The following is a 15,244-nucleotide window of genomic DNA, read 5'->3' as shown; positions in this document are numbered from 1 at the left end:
ACTAATAATATTTATGATGGAGAAGGAGCGGTCAGGGAGATAGGAGGACAGGACAGCGGCAGTTAAGCCAAGGAGAAGGGGGTGGTCGATGGGGTCAGAGGAAGCCGAGAGGTTGAGGGGGATTAGGATGGAGTGGAGGCCGTGGGATTTGTGACAAGGTCGTTGGTGATTTTAGAGAGGACTGTTTCTACGGAGCGAAGGGGGTGGAAGCCAGATTGGAGGGGATCCAGGCCAGACCTGGAAGAGGAGAAGAGGAGACGGGCGGGGTGGGGGGTGTGTGAAAGACACGCTCCAGGAGTTTGGAGAGGAATGGCAGGGTTGGGGGGCGATGGGGCAGTAACTGGAGGGAGCCTGTTGGCTTGAGGGAGGCTTTTTTGCAGCCTAGGGGAGACGCAGACAGGTTTGAAAGCAGTAGGGGAGAAGCGGTGACGCCTAGACGCCACAGCCTGGGCATCAGAAGGATCTGGGTTCTAATCCTGGCTCTGCCACACGCTGGCTGGGTGACTTTGGGCAGGTCACTTCACTTCTCTGTGCCTCAGTTACCTCCTCTGTAATAATAATAATAATAATGGTATTTGTTAAGTGCTTACTATGTGCAAAGCACTCTTCTAAGTGCTAGGGGGATACAAGGTGATCAGGTTATCCCACGTGGGGCTCACAGTCTTCATCCCCATTTTACAGATGAGGGAACTGAGGCACAGAGAAGTTAAGTGACTTGCCCAAAGTCACACAGCTGACAACTGGCGGAGCCAGAATCTGAACCCATGACCTCTGACTCCTGAGCCGATTGAGACTGTGAGCCCCACACGGGACAGTGACTGTGTCCAACCTGATTTGCTGGTATCCACCCCAGCGCTTAGTACAGTGCCGGGCACACAGGAAGCACTTAACGAATACCATTATTATTACTTCACTTCTCTGAGCCTCAGTTACCGCCTCTGTAAAACAGGGAACTACGTTCAATCTGATTAGCCTGTCTCTCCCCCGGCACTTAGTATAGTGCCTGGTATATAGTGTTTAAGAACTACCAAAAAAAAATACAACCTCAAACGGCTTCCTACACAGGACAGAATGCCCAAGGCTTCGAAACCCGGCCAAGAAAAGGATACTAAAGCTTCTGTCCGTGATTTCTAGGTGCCACAGATTAATCCTGAGGTCATCGGCCGAGAGGTACGTTTCGTGGTCGCTGTTTACTGAGATGGAGTTGATGTGATAGGTGTGCGCGTTGGCAAACGTTCTGCGGGGGCTGGCTTCCACCATCAGGTCCATGGGCTTCAATACCGGCACCTGAAAGAGAGAAGATGAAAAAGGATGTATTGTCAGACGCGTCGAAAACGAAGGCCCCGTTAATGTGCCTGCTCTACTGCGGTGGTGTACTCTCCCAAGCACTTAGTTCAGTGCCTTGCACACGGTAAGCGCCCAAAAGACACAGTTGATTGGTTGATTGAGGAAGGTCAGCCAGTGCCCGGCCTACCAGAAAGAGCCCGGCCCTGGCAGTCAGACGACCAGGGTTCATTTCTCTGCTGCCTACTCCTCTTCCCCTCTTCTTCCTACCCAGCTTCCCCTCTCCTTCCTGTCCTCCTTCCCATATCCTTCCTGCTCTTTCCTCTGTCCTTCCCACCCTCCTTCTCCTCTTCTTCCTACCCCACGTCCCCTCGCCTTCCTGCCCTCTTTCCCATCTCCTTCCTGCTCTCCTTCCCCTCTCCTGTTTGCATTCCTTCCCCATCCTGTGTACCCTCCTTACCCTCTCCTTCCCACCCCACTTCCCCGTCCTTCCCACCCTCCTTCCCCCTCCCTCCTGCCCTCCTTCCCATCTTCTTTCTGCTCTTCTTCCCCTCTCCTGTCTACCCTTCTTATCTTCTCCTTCCCCCTTCTCCTCTTCTTCCTACCCCACGTCCCCTCGCCTTCCTGCCCTCTTACCCATATCCTTCCTGCTCTCCTTCCCCTCTCCTGTTTGCACTCCTTCCCCATCCTGTGTACCCTCCTTAACCTCTCCTTCCCACCCCACTTCCCCGTCCTTCCCACCCTCCTTCCCCCTCCCTCCTGCCCTCCTTCCCATCTTCTTTCTGCTCTTCTTCCCCTCTCCTGTCTACCCTTATCTTCTCCTTCCCACCCTCCTTCCCCCGTCCTTCCCACCCTCCTTCCCCTCTCCTTCCTGCCCTCCTTCCCCCGTCTACCCTCCTTTACCCTCTCCTTCCCCCCATCTTTCCCACCCCACTTCCCCCTGTCCTCCCCACCCTCCTTCCCCTCTCCTTCCTGCCCTCCTTCCCCTCTCCTTTTTCCCATATCCTTCCCCTCTCCTTCTTCTTGTTGCCAACTTGTACTTCCCAAGCACTTAGTACAGCGCTCTGCACACAGTAAGCGCTCAATAAATACGATTGATTGATTGAATGATTGATTGGGCCTCAGTTCCCTTATCTGTAAACTGAGGATGCATCCCTATTCCCCCTCATTCCTACTCAGGCTGTAAGGCAGCTAATCTGTCCCATCTCTACTCCTGTACTATCCCAGTGGTCCGGGCAGAGCTTGTCAGAGAGCAAGCACTTACTACTATTATTCGCGGATGAATTCATTCATTCATTCATTCAATCGTATTTATTGAGCGCTTACTGAGTGCAGAGCACTGTACTAAGTGCTTGGGAAGAACAAGTTGGCAACATAATAATAATAATAATAATTAATAAAAGTGTCGTTTTTAAGAGCTTATTACGTGCTTATTATTATAAGCGAATCGGGTTGGACACAGTCCCTGTCCCACGTGGGGCTCACAGTCTCAATCCCCACTTTAAAGACGAGGTAACTGAGATCGTATTTATTGAGCGCTTACTGTGTGCAGAGCACTGTACTAAGTGCTTGGGAAGTACAAGTTGGCAACATATAGAGACAGTCCCTACCCAGCAGTGGGCTCACAGTCTAAAAGGGGGAGACAGAGAACAAAACCAAACATACTAACAAAATAAAATAAATAGAATAGATATGGACAAGTAAAATAAATAAATAGAGTAATAAATCTGTACAAACATATATACATATATACAGGTGCCGTGGGGAAGGGAAGGAGGTAGGATGGGGGGATGGAGAGGGGGACGAGGGGGAGAGGAAGGAGGGGGCTCAGTCCGGGAAGGCCTCCTGGAGGAGGTGAGCTCTCAGTAGGGCCTTGAAGGGAGGAAGAGAATATTATTATTATTATTACTATATACAGGTGCTGTGAGGAGGGGAAGGAGGTAGGGCGGGGGGGAAGGGGAGAGGAAGGAAGGGACTTCTCTGTGCCTCAGTTCCCTCATTTGTAAAACGGGGATTAAAGACTGGGAGCCCCACGTGGGGCAACCTGATTACCTTGTATCTACCCCAGTGCTTAGAACAGTGCTTGGCACATAGTAAGCGCTTAACAGACACCTTCCGTCTCCCTTCGGGTTGGCGGCGCACTGAGCGGGGCTGGGGGTGTTGCCAACTTGTACTTCCCAAGCGCTTAGTACAGTGCTCTGCCCACAGTAAGCTCTCAATAAATACTACTGAATGAATGAATGAATGTGCCGCCGCCATCCGCCCGCATCGGGGCCGGAGCAGGTTGTAGAAGATGGCCAAGTTTAAGTCTTTTAGACTGTGAGCCCACTGTTGGGTAGGGACTGTCTCTATATGTTGCCAACTTGTACTTCCCAAGCGCTTAGTACAGTGCTCTGCCCACAGTAAGCGCTCAATAAATACTACTGAATGAATGAATGAATGAATGAATGAATCCGCCGCCGCCATCCGCCCACATCGGGGCCGGAGCAGGTTGTAGACGATGGCCAAGTTCAAGTCTTTTAGACTGTGAGCCCACTGTTGGGTAGGGACTGTCTCTATATGTTGCCGATTTGTACTTCCCAAGCGCTTAGTACAGTGCTCTGCACATAGTAAGCGCTCAATAAATGCGATTGATGATGATGGTTGATGATGATGATCCAGAGAATAATAATAATAACAACAATAATAATAATGACTATGGTACTTGTTTAGTGCTTACTATGGACCAAGCACTGCTCTAAGCGCTGGGGTAGATACAAGCTAGTCAGGTTGGACACAGTGCCTGTCCCACATAGGGCTCACACTCTTAATCCCCATTTCACAGATGGGGTCATTGAGGCCCAGAGAAGTCAAGTGACCTGTCCAAGGTCACGCAGCAGACAAGTGGTGGAGCTGGGACTAGAACTCATGACCTTCTGACTCTCAGGCCCGGGCTCTGGGCACTACGCTATGCCGCTGCTCTACCGTAGCTAGATTGGATACTCCTCTCGGGACCGTCGGATCGTCGTGGGAAGGGAATGCGCCTCTTCTATGGTTATCTTGTCCTCCCCGAAGTTAATAGCCCAGTGCCTTGCACATAATAATGATGGCATTTATTAAGCACTTACTATGTAAAAAGCACTGTTCTAAGCACTGGGGAGGTTACAAGGCTATCAGGTTGTCCCACAGGGAGCTCACAGTCTTCACCCCCATTTTACAGATGAGGGAACTGAGGCCCAGAGAAGTGACGTGACTTGCCCAAAGTCACACAGCTGACAATTGGCGGAGCTGGGATTTGAACTCATGACCTCTGACTCCAAAGCCCATGCTCTTTCCACTGAGCCACGCTGCTTCTCATAGTAAGCGCTCACTGAATATGGTTGATTCAGTGATTAAGGCCCTACTGAGAGCTCACCTCCTCCAGGAGGCCTTCCCAGACTGAGCCCCTTCCTTCCTCTCCCCCTTGTCCCCCCTCCATCCCCCCATCTTACCTCCTTCCCTTCCCCACAGCACGTGTATATATGAATATATGTTTGTACATATTTATTACTCTATTTATTTTACTTGTACGTATCTATTCTATTTATTTTATTTTGTTAGTATGTTTGGTTTCGTTCTCTGTCTCCCCCTTCTAGACTGTGAGCCCACTGTTGGGTAGGGACTGTCTCTATACGTTGCCAACTTGTACTTCCCAAGTGCTTAGTACAGTGCTCTGCACACAGTAAGCGCTCAATAAATACGATTGATCGATTGATTGATTGAAGCCGGGGAGCCAGAATTAGAACCCAGGTCCTCTGACTGGCAGGCCCAGGCTCGCTCCTTAGGCCGTACTGCTTCTCACCAACTGGGCAGAGCTGAATGGGCTGGGGAGATGCCCGCATGTCTATGTGGGTGACGAGTGCCGGGCACTGCCCGGAAATCAATCAATGGTATTTACCATTGGACATCTCCATCTGGATGTCCGCCCGCCACCTAAAGCTCAACATGTCGAAGACTGAGCTCCTTGTCTTCCCTCCCAAACCTTGTCCTCTCCCTGACTTTCCCATCTCTGTTGACGGCACTACCATCCTTCCCGTCTCACAAGCCCGCAAGCTTGGTGTCATCCTCGACTCTGCTCTCTCATTCACCCCTCACATCCAAGCCGTCACCAAAACCTGCCGGTCTCAGCTCCGCAACATTGCCAAGATCCGCCCTTTCCTCTCCATCCAAACTGCTACCCTGCTCATTCAAGCTTTCATCCTATCCCGTCTGGACTACTGCACTAGCCTTCTCTCTGATCTCCCATCCTCGTGTCTCTCTCCACTTCAATCCATACTTCATGCTGCTGCCCGGATTATCTTTGTCCAGAAACGCTCTGGACATATTACTCCCCTCCTCAAAAATCTCCAGTGGCTACCGTTCAGTCTGCGCATCAGGCAGAAACTCCTCACCCTGGGCTTCAAGGCTGTCCATCCCCTCGCCCCCTCCTACCTCACCTCCCTTCTCTCCTTCTACTGCCCAGCCCGCACCCTCCGCTCCTCCACCGCTAATCTCCTCACTGTACCTCGTTCTCGCCTCTCCTGCCGCTGACCCCCGGCCCACGTCATCCCCCGGGCCTGGAATGCCCTCCCTCTGCCCCTCCGCCAAGCTAGCTCTCTTCCTCCCTTCAAGGCCCTGCTGAGAGCTCACCTCCTCCAGGAGGCCTTCCCACACTGAGCCCCTTCCTTCCTCTCCCCCTCGTCCCCCCTCCATCCCCCCATCTTACCTCCTTCCCTTCCCCACAGCACCTGTATATATGTATATATGGTTGTACATATTTATTACTCTATGTATTTATTTATTTATTTATTTTACTTGTACATTTCTTTCCTATTTATTTTATTTTGTTGGTATGTTTGGTTCTGTTCTCTGTCTCCCCCTTTTAGACTGTGAGCCCACTGTTGGGTAGGGACTGTCTCTATGTGTTGCCAATTTGTACTTCCCAAGCGCTTAGTACAGTGCTCTGCACATAGTAAGCACTCAATAAATACGATTGATTGATTGATTGATTGGGTTCTCATCCCAGCTCCACCACCTGGCTGCCGGGTGACCTTTGGGCATGTCACTTCACTTCTCTGGGCCTCAGTTCCCTCATCTGGAAAACGGGGATGAAGACTGCGGGCCCCATGAGGGGCTAGCATTTACCCCGGCACTTAGGACAGTACCTGTCACATGGTAACCGCTTAACATATACCATGAGAAGCAGCGTGGCTCAATGGAAAGAGCATGGGCTTGGGAGTCAGAGGTCATGAGTTCAAATCCCGGCTCCGCCAATTGTCAGCTGTGTGACTTTGGGCAAGTCACTTCACTTCTCTGTGCCTCAGTTACCTCATCTGTAAAATGGGGATTAAAACTGTGAGTCCCCCCTGGGACAACCTGATCACCTTGTAACCTCCCCAGTGCTTAGAACAGTGCTTAGTAAGCGCTTAATAAATGCCATTATTATTATTATTATTATTATTATTCTCTGAGCCTCAGTTCCCTCATCTGTAAAATGGGGATTAAGACGGCAAGCTCCACGTGGGACAACCTGATCACCTTGTATCTTCCCCAGCGCTTAGAACAGTGCCTTGTACATAGTAAGCGCTTAACAAATGCATCATTATTATTATTATTATGAAAAAAATTTAAAAAGTCATGAGCCCAGGGATCAGAACTAAAACTCCACCACGGTTTTTTTTCCTACCCATCACAAATTTATTATTATTATTATTATTATGGAAAAAATTTTAAAAAGTCATGAGCCCAGGGATCAGAACTAAAACTCCACCACGTTTTAGTTTTTCCTACCCACCACAAATAAAAGGGGACTGCTACAACCCAGGACATTTCCACACTGTATCGAATGCACGGTACGGAATGGGATTTTAAGCGGTATAAAGGCATCCACAATCTCCCAGTTGCTAAGCCCAGAGCTGTAAGCACAACAGGTTTAGGAGAAGCAGCATGGCCAAGGTGATACAGCCCAGGCCCGGGAGTCGGACGGACCTGAGCTTTAACCCCAGCTCCGTCGCTTGTCTGCTGTGTGACCGTGGGCGAGTCACTTCACTTCTCTGTGCCTCAGTGACCTCATCTGTAAAAGGGGGATGAAAACTGTGAGCCCCAGGAGGAAAGAGGCTGCTTGCTTTATCTACCCCAATGCTTGGTACTGTGCCTGGCACATAGTAAGCACCTAACAAATACCTTCAAAAAACAAACGAACAAACAAAAACAGGCCTCCACACACAGAGCACTGACCAATAAGCAGAGAGCCAAAGCGATTCAGTATCAAAAAACAATACCCGGAGCGCCGTGATCCGAAAGGGTTCTCTAACCCTTCCTTCTTCATCTTTCAAGTTATAGCCTTCTGCCCTTTTGTCCCGTTCACTGATTTTCCATAATTTAATTGTTTTATCTGAAAATAGAAAAAAACAAGCTAAAAAACCACCTCATGCTTCATATCAAGGGATGGATGATTACTGGATTTCACTTTACATAGAACAAGAAAGGACAACACACACACAACTCCCCGCCCCAGCTTGATCCCTTTGTGAAGCAGAACGGCATTTGTGGATAGATCACAGGCCTTGGAGTCAGAAGGGCATGGGGTTTAATCCCAGCTCTGCCACTTGTCTGCTGTGTGACCTTGGGTGAGTCACTTTACTTCTCTGGGCCTCAGTTCCCTCAACTGGAAAATGAGGATTGAGACTGTGAGCCCCATGTGGGACAGGGACTGTGTCCAACCTGATTTGCTTGCATCCACCTCAGTGCTTAGTTCAGTGCCTGGCACATACTAAGCACTTAACAAATACCATAATTATTATTGTTATGATTTTTAAGTCAGGGACTTTGTGACTGATTGATTCTGTGCCCCAGAATCCTGAGTTCTAATCCCGGCTCTGCCCATTTACCCATTGTGTGATCTTGGGCTAATCTCTTCACTTCTCTAGGCCTCAGTCTCCTCATCTGTCCAACAGGGAGTCAATACCCGTTCTCTCCTCCTTAGATTGTGGACCCCATGTGGGGCCTGATTATCTCGTATCTACCTCAGCGCTTGGTACAGTGCTTGGCACATAGTAAACGCTTAACAAATACCATTATAATTAGTATTATTACTACTTATTCTGAGCCCCAGGTGGGACCTAATGATCTTGTATCTACCCCAGAGTAGATTAGTACAGTGCTTGGCCCAGAATAAGTGCTTAGCAAATACAACGATTACGATTATGCCCAAATCACCGCCACCGGCAGAGGAGTTTTAGGAGAAAAGTGTAAAGCACCACAATCTGCTAGAGAGGATAAAATCCACAAGAGTCCAATTTGGAATTCATTCATTCGATCGCATTTACTGAGCCCTTACTGTGTGCAGAGCACTGTACTAAGCACTTGGGACAGTAGGATATGACAATGAACACCTTCCACTGAATGGAAAACCCCATCACATGGGTCTTACCGTTGGTTGACAGCAGAAAATGAGCGGCATTCTGTTGTGGCAGCCACCTAATCTTATTAATTTTTTCCTCAATCTCTAGACTTTTCAAATAGTCAAATTCAGGCTCGTGACTTTGGAAGGTGCTGTAAACGCTGTATTCTCCCCAGCAATGGGGACGGCTCTTATTCTGCAATGAAGCACAACAGTTTGTTGGATGAGTAGAGGCGCGGGTTTGCAAGCAGGAACATCGCCACAAAGTCAACCTATTCGAAAGAAGGTCAAAGTATCAAAAGCAAGGAAACGATGGTTAAAAAAATAAGGCAGTCAATACTGGCTGAAAAGGCACAACGGAGCCCGGAATTAGCTAAAAACCATTTTCCTGATCCAGTCTGGATGGTGCATTTAGATAAGCTATCACTGTAGGACAAAATTTTACTTTAATCAATTGATTGTTATTTATTGAGCGCTTACTGTGAGTAGAGCACTATATTAAGCTCTTGGGAGAGTACAATATAACAAAATAACAGAGTTAGTAGACACCTCTAGACTGCAAGCTCATTGTGGGTGGGGAATGTGTCTGTTTATTGTTATACTTTAGTCTCCCAAGTGCTTAGTACAGTGCTCTGTACACAGTAAGCACACAATAAGCGCTCGATAAATATGACTGAATGACATTCCCCGCCTGCAATGAACATACGCAATGAACGTACAGTCTAGGGGGACTGTATTTAATATTACAGTGCTAATTCAGTGTGAAACTGTGTGGCCTAGTGGATAGAGCCCGAACCTGGGAGTCAGAAGGGCCTGAGTTCTGATTCCAGCTCTGCCACTTGTCTGCTGTGTGATTCCGGGCAGTCACTTCACTTCTCTGGGCCTCAGTTACCTCATCTGTAAAATGGGGATTAAAACTGTGAGCCCATATGGAACCTAGACTGTTTCCAACCCGATTAGCTTAGTACAGAGCCTGGCACATAGTAAGCATTTATAAACCGTAAAAAATAACAACCACAAACTAACAAGTGTGGCTCAGAAAATGTCCAACCAGGGGGGCTGCTTTATTTCTGTTGAATGAAAAAACCCAAAGCAAACATGCTCACATAATGCCCGGCCTCTCCCCATTTCTGGGGCAATGGAATCTGCCGGGAAAGATGGGAAAGTTGAAGAAGGGGAAGGTTCTACCTTGTGCCAACCCTCCTTCAAAACTCAGGTGAGAAGGGAGCTGGTAGACACACTCCCCTCCACCTCTACTTTACAGTCCAGAGGGTGAGAATGAGCCAGCTGGTTTATTCTGGCTCCTCACAATCAATGGAATTAACGCTTAGTACAGTGCTCTGCACACAGTAAGCGCTCAATAAATCCGATTGAATGAATGAATGAATGAATGAATGAATGAACATTCATGCCCATCGCCCTCGCAGTTGTATGAGATGTTTAAATTCCTCCTCAAACCCTCTGTTACCGCACCTCCCCTATTATTATTATTATGGGACTTCCTTGCCCTTAATGACCTGGTTACTTACTTTATTGGGAAAATTGAAACTATCGGGTGTGATCTCCCTAAAATCTCCCCTGCCCCTTCTTCAACTCTCCCATCTTTCCCAGGGGGATCGCTAGAAGAGATCTCCTGCCTTCTCTCCAAATCCACTCCCTCCACGTGCATATCAGACCCCATTCTTTCACAGCTCTTCAAAACACTTGCCCCCTCCCCCAGCCCCCACCTCCCTCCTACCATTCCTTTCCAAAACCCTTTCTCGAGTCGTCTCCACCCGCTGTCTCAAGTTCCTCTCCTCCGATTCTCTCCTTGACTCCCTCCAACCTGGCTTCCGTCCCCTTCACTCTGCATAAACCACCCTCAAAAGTCTCCGATCATCTCCTTCGTGCCAAACCCAACGGCCTCTACTCGATCCTAATCCTCCTCCAGCTCTCAGCTGCCACTGCCACTGTGAACCACCCCCTTCTCCTGGAAACGTTATCCAACCTCAGCTTTACTGACACTGTCCTCTCCTGGTTCTCCTCCTATCTCTCTGGCTGTTCATTCTCGGTCTCCTTCGCGGGCTCCTCCTCTGCCTCCCACCTCCTAACTGTGGGGGTCCTTCAAGGCTCAGTTCGGGGGCCCCTTCTCTTCTCCATCTACACCCGCACCCTTGGAGAACTCACTTGCTTCAACTACCACCTCTATGCAGAGAAGCAGTATGGCACAGTGGATAAAGCTTGGGGCTGGGAGTCAGGCGGTGATGGGTTCTGATCCCAGCCAGCTCCGCCACTAGTCTGCTGTGTGACCTTGGGCCAGTCACTTCACTTCTCTGGGCCTCAGTTCCCTCATCTGTTAACTGGAGATTAAGACTTTGAGCCCCATGTGGGACAGGGACTGTGTCCAAAATGATTACCTTGTACCTATCCCAGCGCTTAGAACAGTGTCTGGCACAGAGTAAGCGCTTTAACAAATACATCATTATTATATCATTATATTATTCCTCTCAAGTGCCACCCCATCCACCTGTGCTTCGGACCCCATTCCCTCTCATTTTATGAAAACTCTCGCCCTTTCCCTCTTCCCCTCTTTAACTTCCATTTTCAATCGCTCACTCTCCACTGGTTCCTTCCCCTCTGCCTTCAAACATGTCCACGTCTCCCCCATCCCCCCAAAAACCTCTCTTGACCCCACTGCCCCTTCTAGTTATCGCCACCCTTCCTTTCCAAACTCCTAGAATGAGTCGCCTACACCCGCTGCCTCGAATTCCTCAACTCCAACTCTCTCCTAGACCCCCTCTAATCTGGCTTCTGTCCCCTCCATCCCACCGAAACTTCCCTCTCAAAGGTCACCAATGACCACCTTCTTGCCAATCCAATGGCTCCTACTCTATCCTAATCCTCCACCCCTCAGCTGCCTTCGACACGGTGAACCATCCCCTTCTTATCAACACGCTATCCAACCTTGGCTTCACAGACTCCGTCCTCTCCTGGTTCTCCTCTTATCTCTCCGGCCGTTCATTCTCAGTCTCCTTTGTGGGCTCCTCCTCCCCTTCCCAACCCCTTACTATAGGGGCTCCTCAAGGAGCAGTTCTTGGTCCCCTTCTGTTCTCCATTTATACTTACTCCCTTGGTGAACTCATTTGCTCCCATGGCTTCATCTATGCTGATGACACCCAAATCTAAATCTCCACCCCTGTTCTCTCTCCCTCACTCCAGGCTCGTATCTCCTCCTGCCTTCAGAACATCACCATCTGGATGTCTGCCAACCACCTAAAATTGAACATATCCAAGACTGAGCTCCTTATCTTCTCTCCCAAACCCTGTCCTCTCCCTAACCTTTCTGTCACTATACATGGCACTACCATCCTTCCTGCAGCCTTGGTGTCATCCTTGACTCCGCTCTCTCATTCACCCCACACATCCAATCCATCACCAAACCCTGCTGGTCTCACCTCCGCAACAGCACCAAGATCCACCCTTTCCTCTCCATCCAAACCGCTACCTTGCTGGTTCAATCTCTCATCCTATCCCAACTAGATCACTGCATCAGCCTCCTCTCTGATCTCCCATCCTCCTGTCTCTCCCGGCTCCAGTCTATGCTTCACTCTGCTGCCTGGATTATCTTTGTACAGAACTGCTCTGGGCATGTCACTCCCCTCCTCAAAAATCTCCAGTGGTTTCATGTCAACCTGCTAATCAAGCAAAAACTCCTCACTCTCGGCTTCAAGGCTCTCCATCCCCTCGCCCCCTCCTACCTCCCCTCCCTTCTCTCCTTCTCCATCTCAGCCCACACCTTCGGCTCCTCTGCTGCCGCTCACCTCCTCACTGGGGCTCGTCCTCGCCTGTCCCGCCTTCGATCCCCGGCCCACGTCCTTCCCCAGGCCTGGAATGCCCTCCTTCCACACATCCACCAAACTAACTCTCTTCCTCCTTCAAAGCCCTTTTGAGAGCTCACCCGCTCCAGGAGGCCTTCCCTGAACCTCCCTTTTTTCCTCTCCTATTCCGCCTCCCCTCCCCATTGCCCCCACTCCCTCCCTCTGCCCTACCACCTTCCCCTCCCCACAGCACTTGTATATATTTGTACATATTTATTACTCTATTTTATATATTTACTCTATTTTATTAATGATGTGTATATTAATATAATTCTATTTATTCTGATGGTATTGACACCTATCTACTTGTTTTGTTTTTTGTTTGTCTCCCTCTCCTAGACTGTGAGCCCGTTGTTGGGTAGGGACCGTCTCTGTTGCCGATTTGTATTTCCCAAGTGCTTAGTACAGTGTTCTGCACACAGTAAGCACTCAATAAATACAATGAATTGTCTTAATGAGTGAATCAATGAATATGAAGCAGCATGGCTTAGTGGAAAGAGCTCGGGCTTGGGAGTCAGAGGACATGGGTCTAATCTCTGCTCCGCCACTTGTCTGCTGCGTGACCTTGAGCAAGCCACTTAAAACTTCTCTGTGCCTCAGTTACCTCATCTGTAAAACGGGGAAGAAGTCTGTGAGCCTCTTGTGGGACAACCTGATTACCTTGTATTTACCCCAGCACTTAGAACAGTGCTTGGCACATAGTAAGTGCTTAACAAATCCCATCACCACTATTATTACTATCCAAATCCATCTCCAGCCCTGATCTCTTTCCTTCTCTGCAGTCTCATATTTCCTCCTACCTTCAAGACATGTGTATATAGCTATAATTTTATTTGTTCTGATGACTTTGACACCCGTCTACATGTTTTGTTTTGTTGTCTGTCTCTAGAATGTGAGCCCCTTGTTGGGTAGGGACCGTCTCCATATGTTGCCAACTTGTACTTCCCAAGCGCTTAGTACAGTGCTCTGCACACAGTAAGCACTCAATAAATATGACTGACGGAATGAATGAATGAATTTCTACTAGGCTGTCCTGCTGCCACCTCAAACTTAGCATGTCTAAAGAAGCTAACATGTCTAGAGAAGCAGTGTTGCTCAGTGGAAAGAGCGTGGGCTTTGGAGTCAGAGGTCATGGGTTCAAATCCCGGCTCCGCCGCTTGTCAGCTGTGTGACTTTGGGCAAGTCACTTAACTTTTCTGTGCCTCAGTTACCTCCTCTGGAAAATGGGGATTAAGACTGTGAGCCCCCTGTGGGACAACCTGATTGCCTTGTAACCTCCCCAGCGCTTAGAACAGTGCTCTGCACATAGTAAGCGTTTAATAAATGCCATCATTAATTAATTAATGTCTAAAACAGAACTCCTTTTATTTCCTCCCAAACCCTGCCCTGTCCCTGACTTTCCCATCACTGTAGGCGGCACGGCCATCCTTCCTATCCCACAAGCCCGGAACCCTGACATCATCCTTGATTCCTCTCTTTCAACCCACATATTCAATCCGTCACTAAATCCTGTCCGTTCGAACTTCACAACATTACTAAAATCTGCCCTTTCCTCTTTATCAAAACTACCACATTAATCCAGTCAATTCTTCTATCCCGCCCTGATTACTGCATCAGCCCCCTTGCTGACCTCCCAACCTCCTGTCTCTCCCCACTGAGGTCCATATTTCACTCTACTGCCCAGATCATTTTTCTACAAAAACGTTCAGGCCGTATATCTGCTTTCCTTAAGAGTCTCCAGTGGTTGCCTATCTACTGGCAATAATAATAATAATAACGATAATAACAATAATGATAATAATAATAATGATAATATAATAATAATAATGCATAATAATAATGATAATAATGGCATTTATTAAGCGCTTACTATGTGCAAAGCACTGTTCTAAGTGCTGGGGAGGTTACAAGGTGATCAGGTTGTCCCACGTGGGGCTCACAGTTTTAATCCCCATTTTACAGATGAGGTAACTGAGGTATAGAAAAGTTAAGTGACTTAACCAAAGTCACACAGCTGACAAGTGGCGAAGCTGAGATTTGAACCCATGACGTCTGACTCCAAAGCCCGGACTCTTTCCACTGAGCCATGATGCTTCTCTCAAACAGAACCTCCTCACCCCTGGCTTTAAAGCAATCAATCAATCAATCGTATTTATTGAGCGCTTACTGTGTGCAGAGCACTGTACTAAGCGCTTGGGAAGTACAAGCTGGCAACAAAGCAGTCAATCACCTTGCCTCCTCCTAACTCACATTGCTGTTATTCTATTATAACCCAACTCGCATACTTCGCTCCTCTAATACCAACCTTCTCACTGTACCTTACAGAAGCAATATGGCTTAGTGGAAAGAGCATGGGTTTGGGAGTCAGAGGTCATGGGTTCTAATCCCGGCTCCGCCATTAATGAGCTGTGTGACTGTGGGCAAGTCACTTAGTTTCTCTGTGCCTCAGTTACCTCATCTATAAAATGGGGATTAAGACTGAGCCCCACCTGGGACAATCTGATCACCTTGCAACCTCCCCAGTGCTAGAACAGTGCTTGGCACATAGTAAGTGCTTAATTATTATTATTATTATTATTACCTCGAACTTGTCTATCTTGTCGCTGACTTCTCACCCCCTTCCTGCCTCTGGCCTGGAACGCCCTCCTCCTTCAAATCCCACAGACTACGACTCTCCCCTGCACTTCAAAGCCTTACTGAAGGC

General features: G+C 48.6%; 1 protein-coding gene across 1 annotated transcript in view; it reads right to left on the bottom strand.

The window, feature by feature from the left end:
• PPP2R2D (protein phosphatase 2 regulatory subunit Bdelta) overlaps positions 1-15,244 on the bottom strand; it is a 50,103-nt gene that overhangs the window by 9,682 nt on the left and 25,177 nt on the right. Inside the window, exons 2-4 of the mRNA XM_038744316.1 lie at positions 8,714-8,879; positions 7,563-7,675; positions 1,110-1,287 (exon numbers count right to left, since the gene is read on the bottom strand). Of these exons, the coding sequence (XP_038600244.1) occupies positions 1,110-1,287; positions 7,563-7,675; positions 8,714-8,879 (457 nt within the window). The remainder of the gene's footprint in view (positions 1-1,109; positions 1,288-7,562; positions 7,676-8,713; positions 8,880-15,244) is intronic.

Source organism: Tachyglossus aculeatus, chromosome 3 (genome assembly GCF_015852505.1).
Source record: "Tachyglossus aculeatus isolate mTacAcu1 chromosome 3, mTacAcu1.pri, whole genome shotgun sequence".
NCBI classification, from domain to species: domain Eukaryota; kingdom Metazoa; phylum Chordata; class Mammalia; order Monotremata; family Tachyglossidae; genus Tachyglossus; species Tachyglossus aculeatus.
Note: the sequence above shows the minus strand (reverse complement) of the source record. Positions and strands in the feature narration are given on the sequence as shown.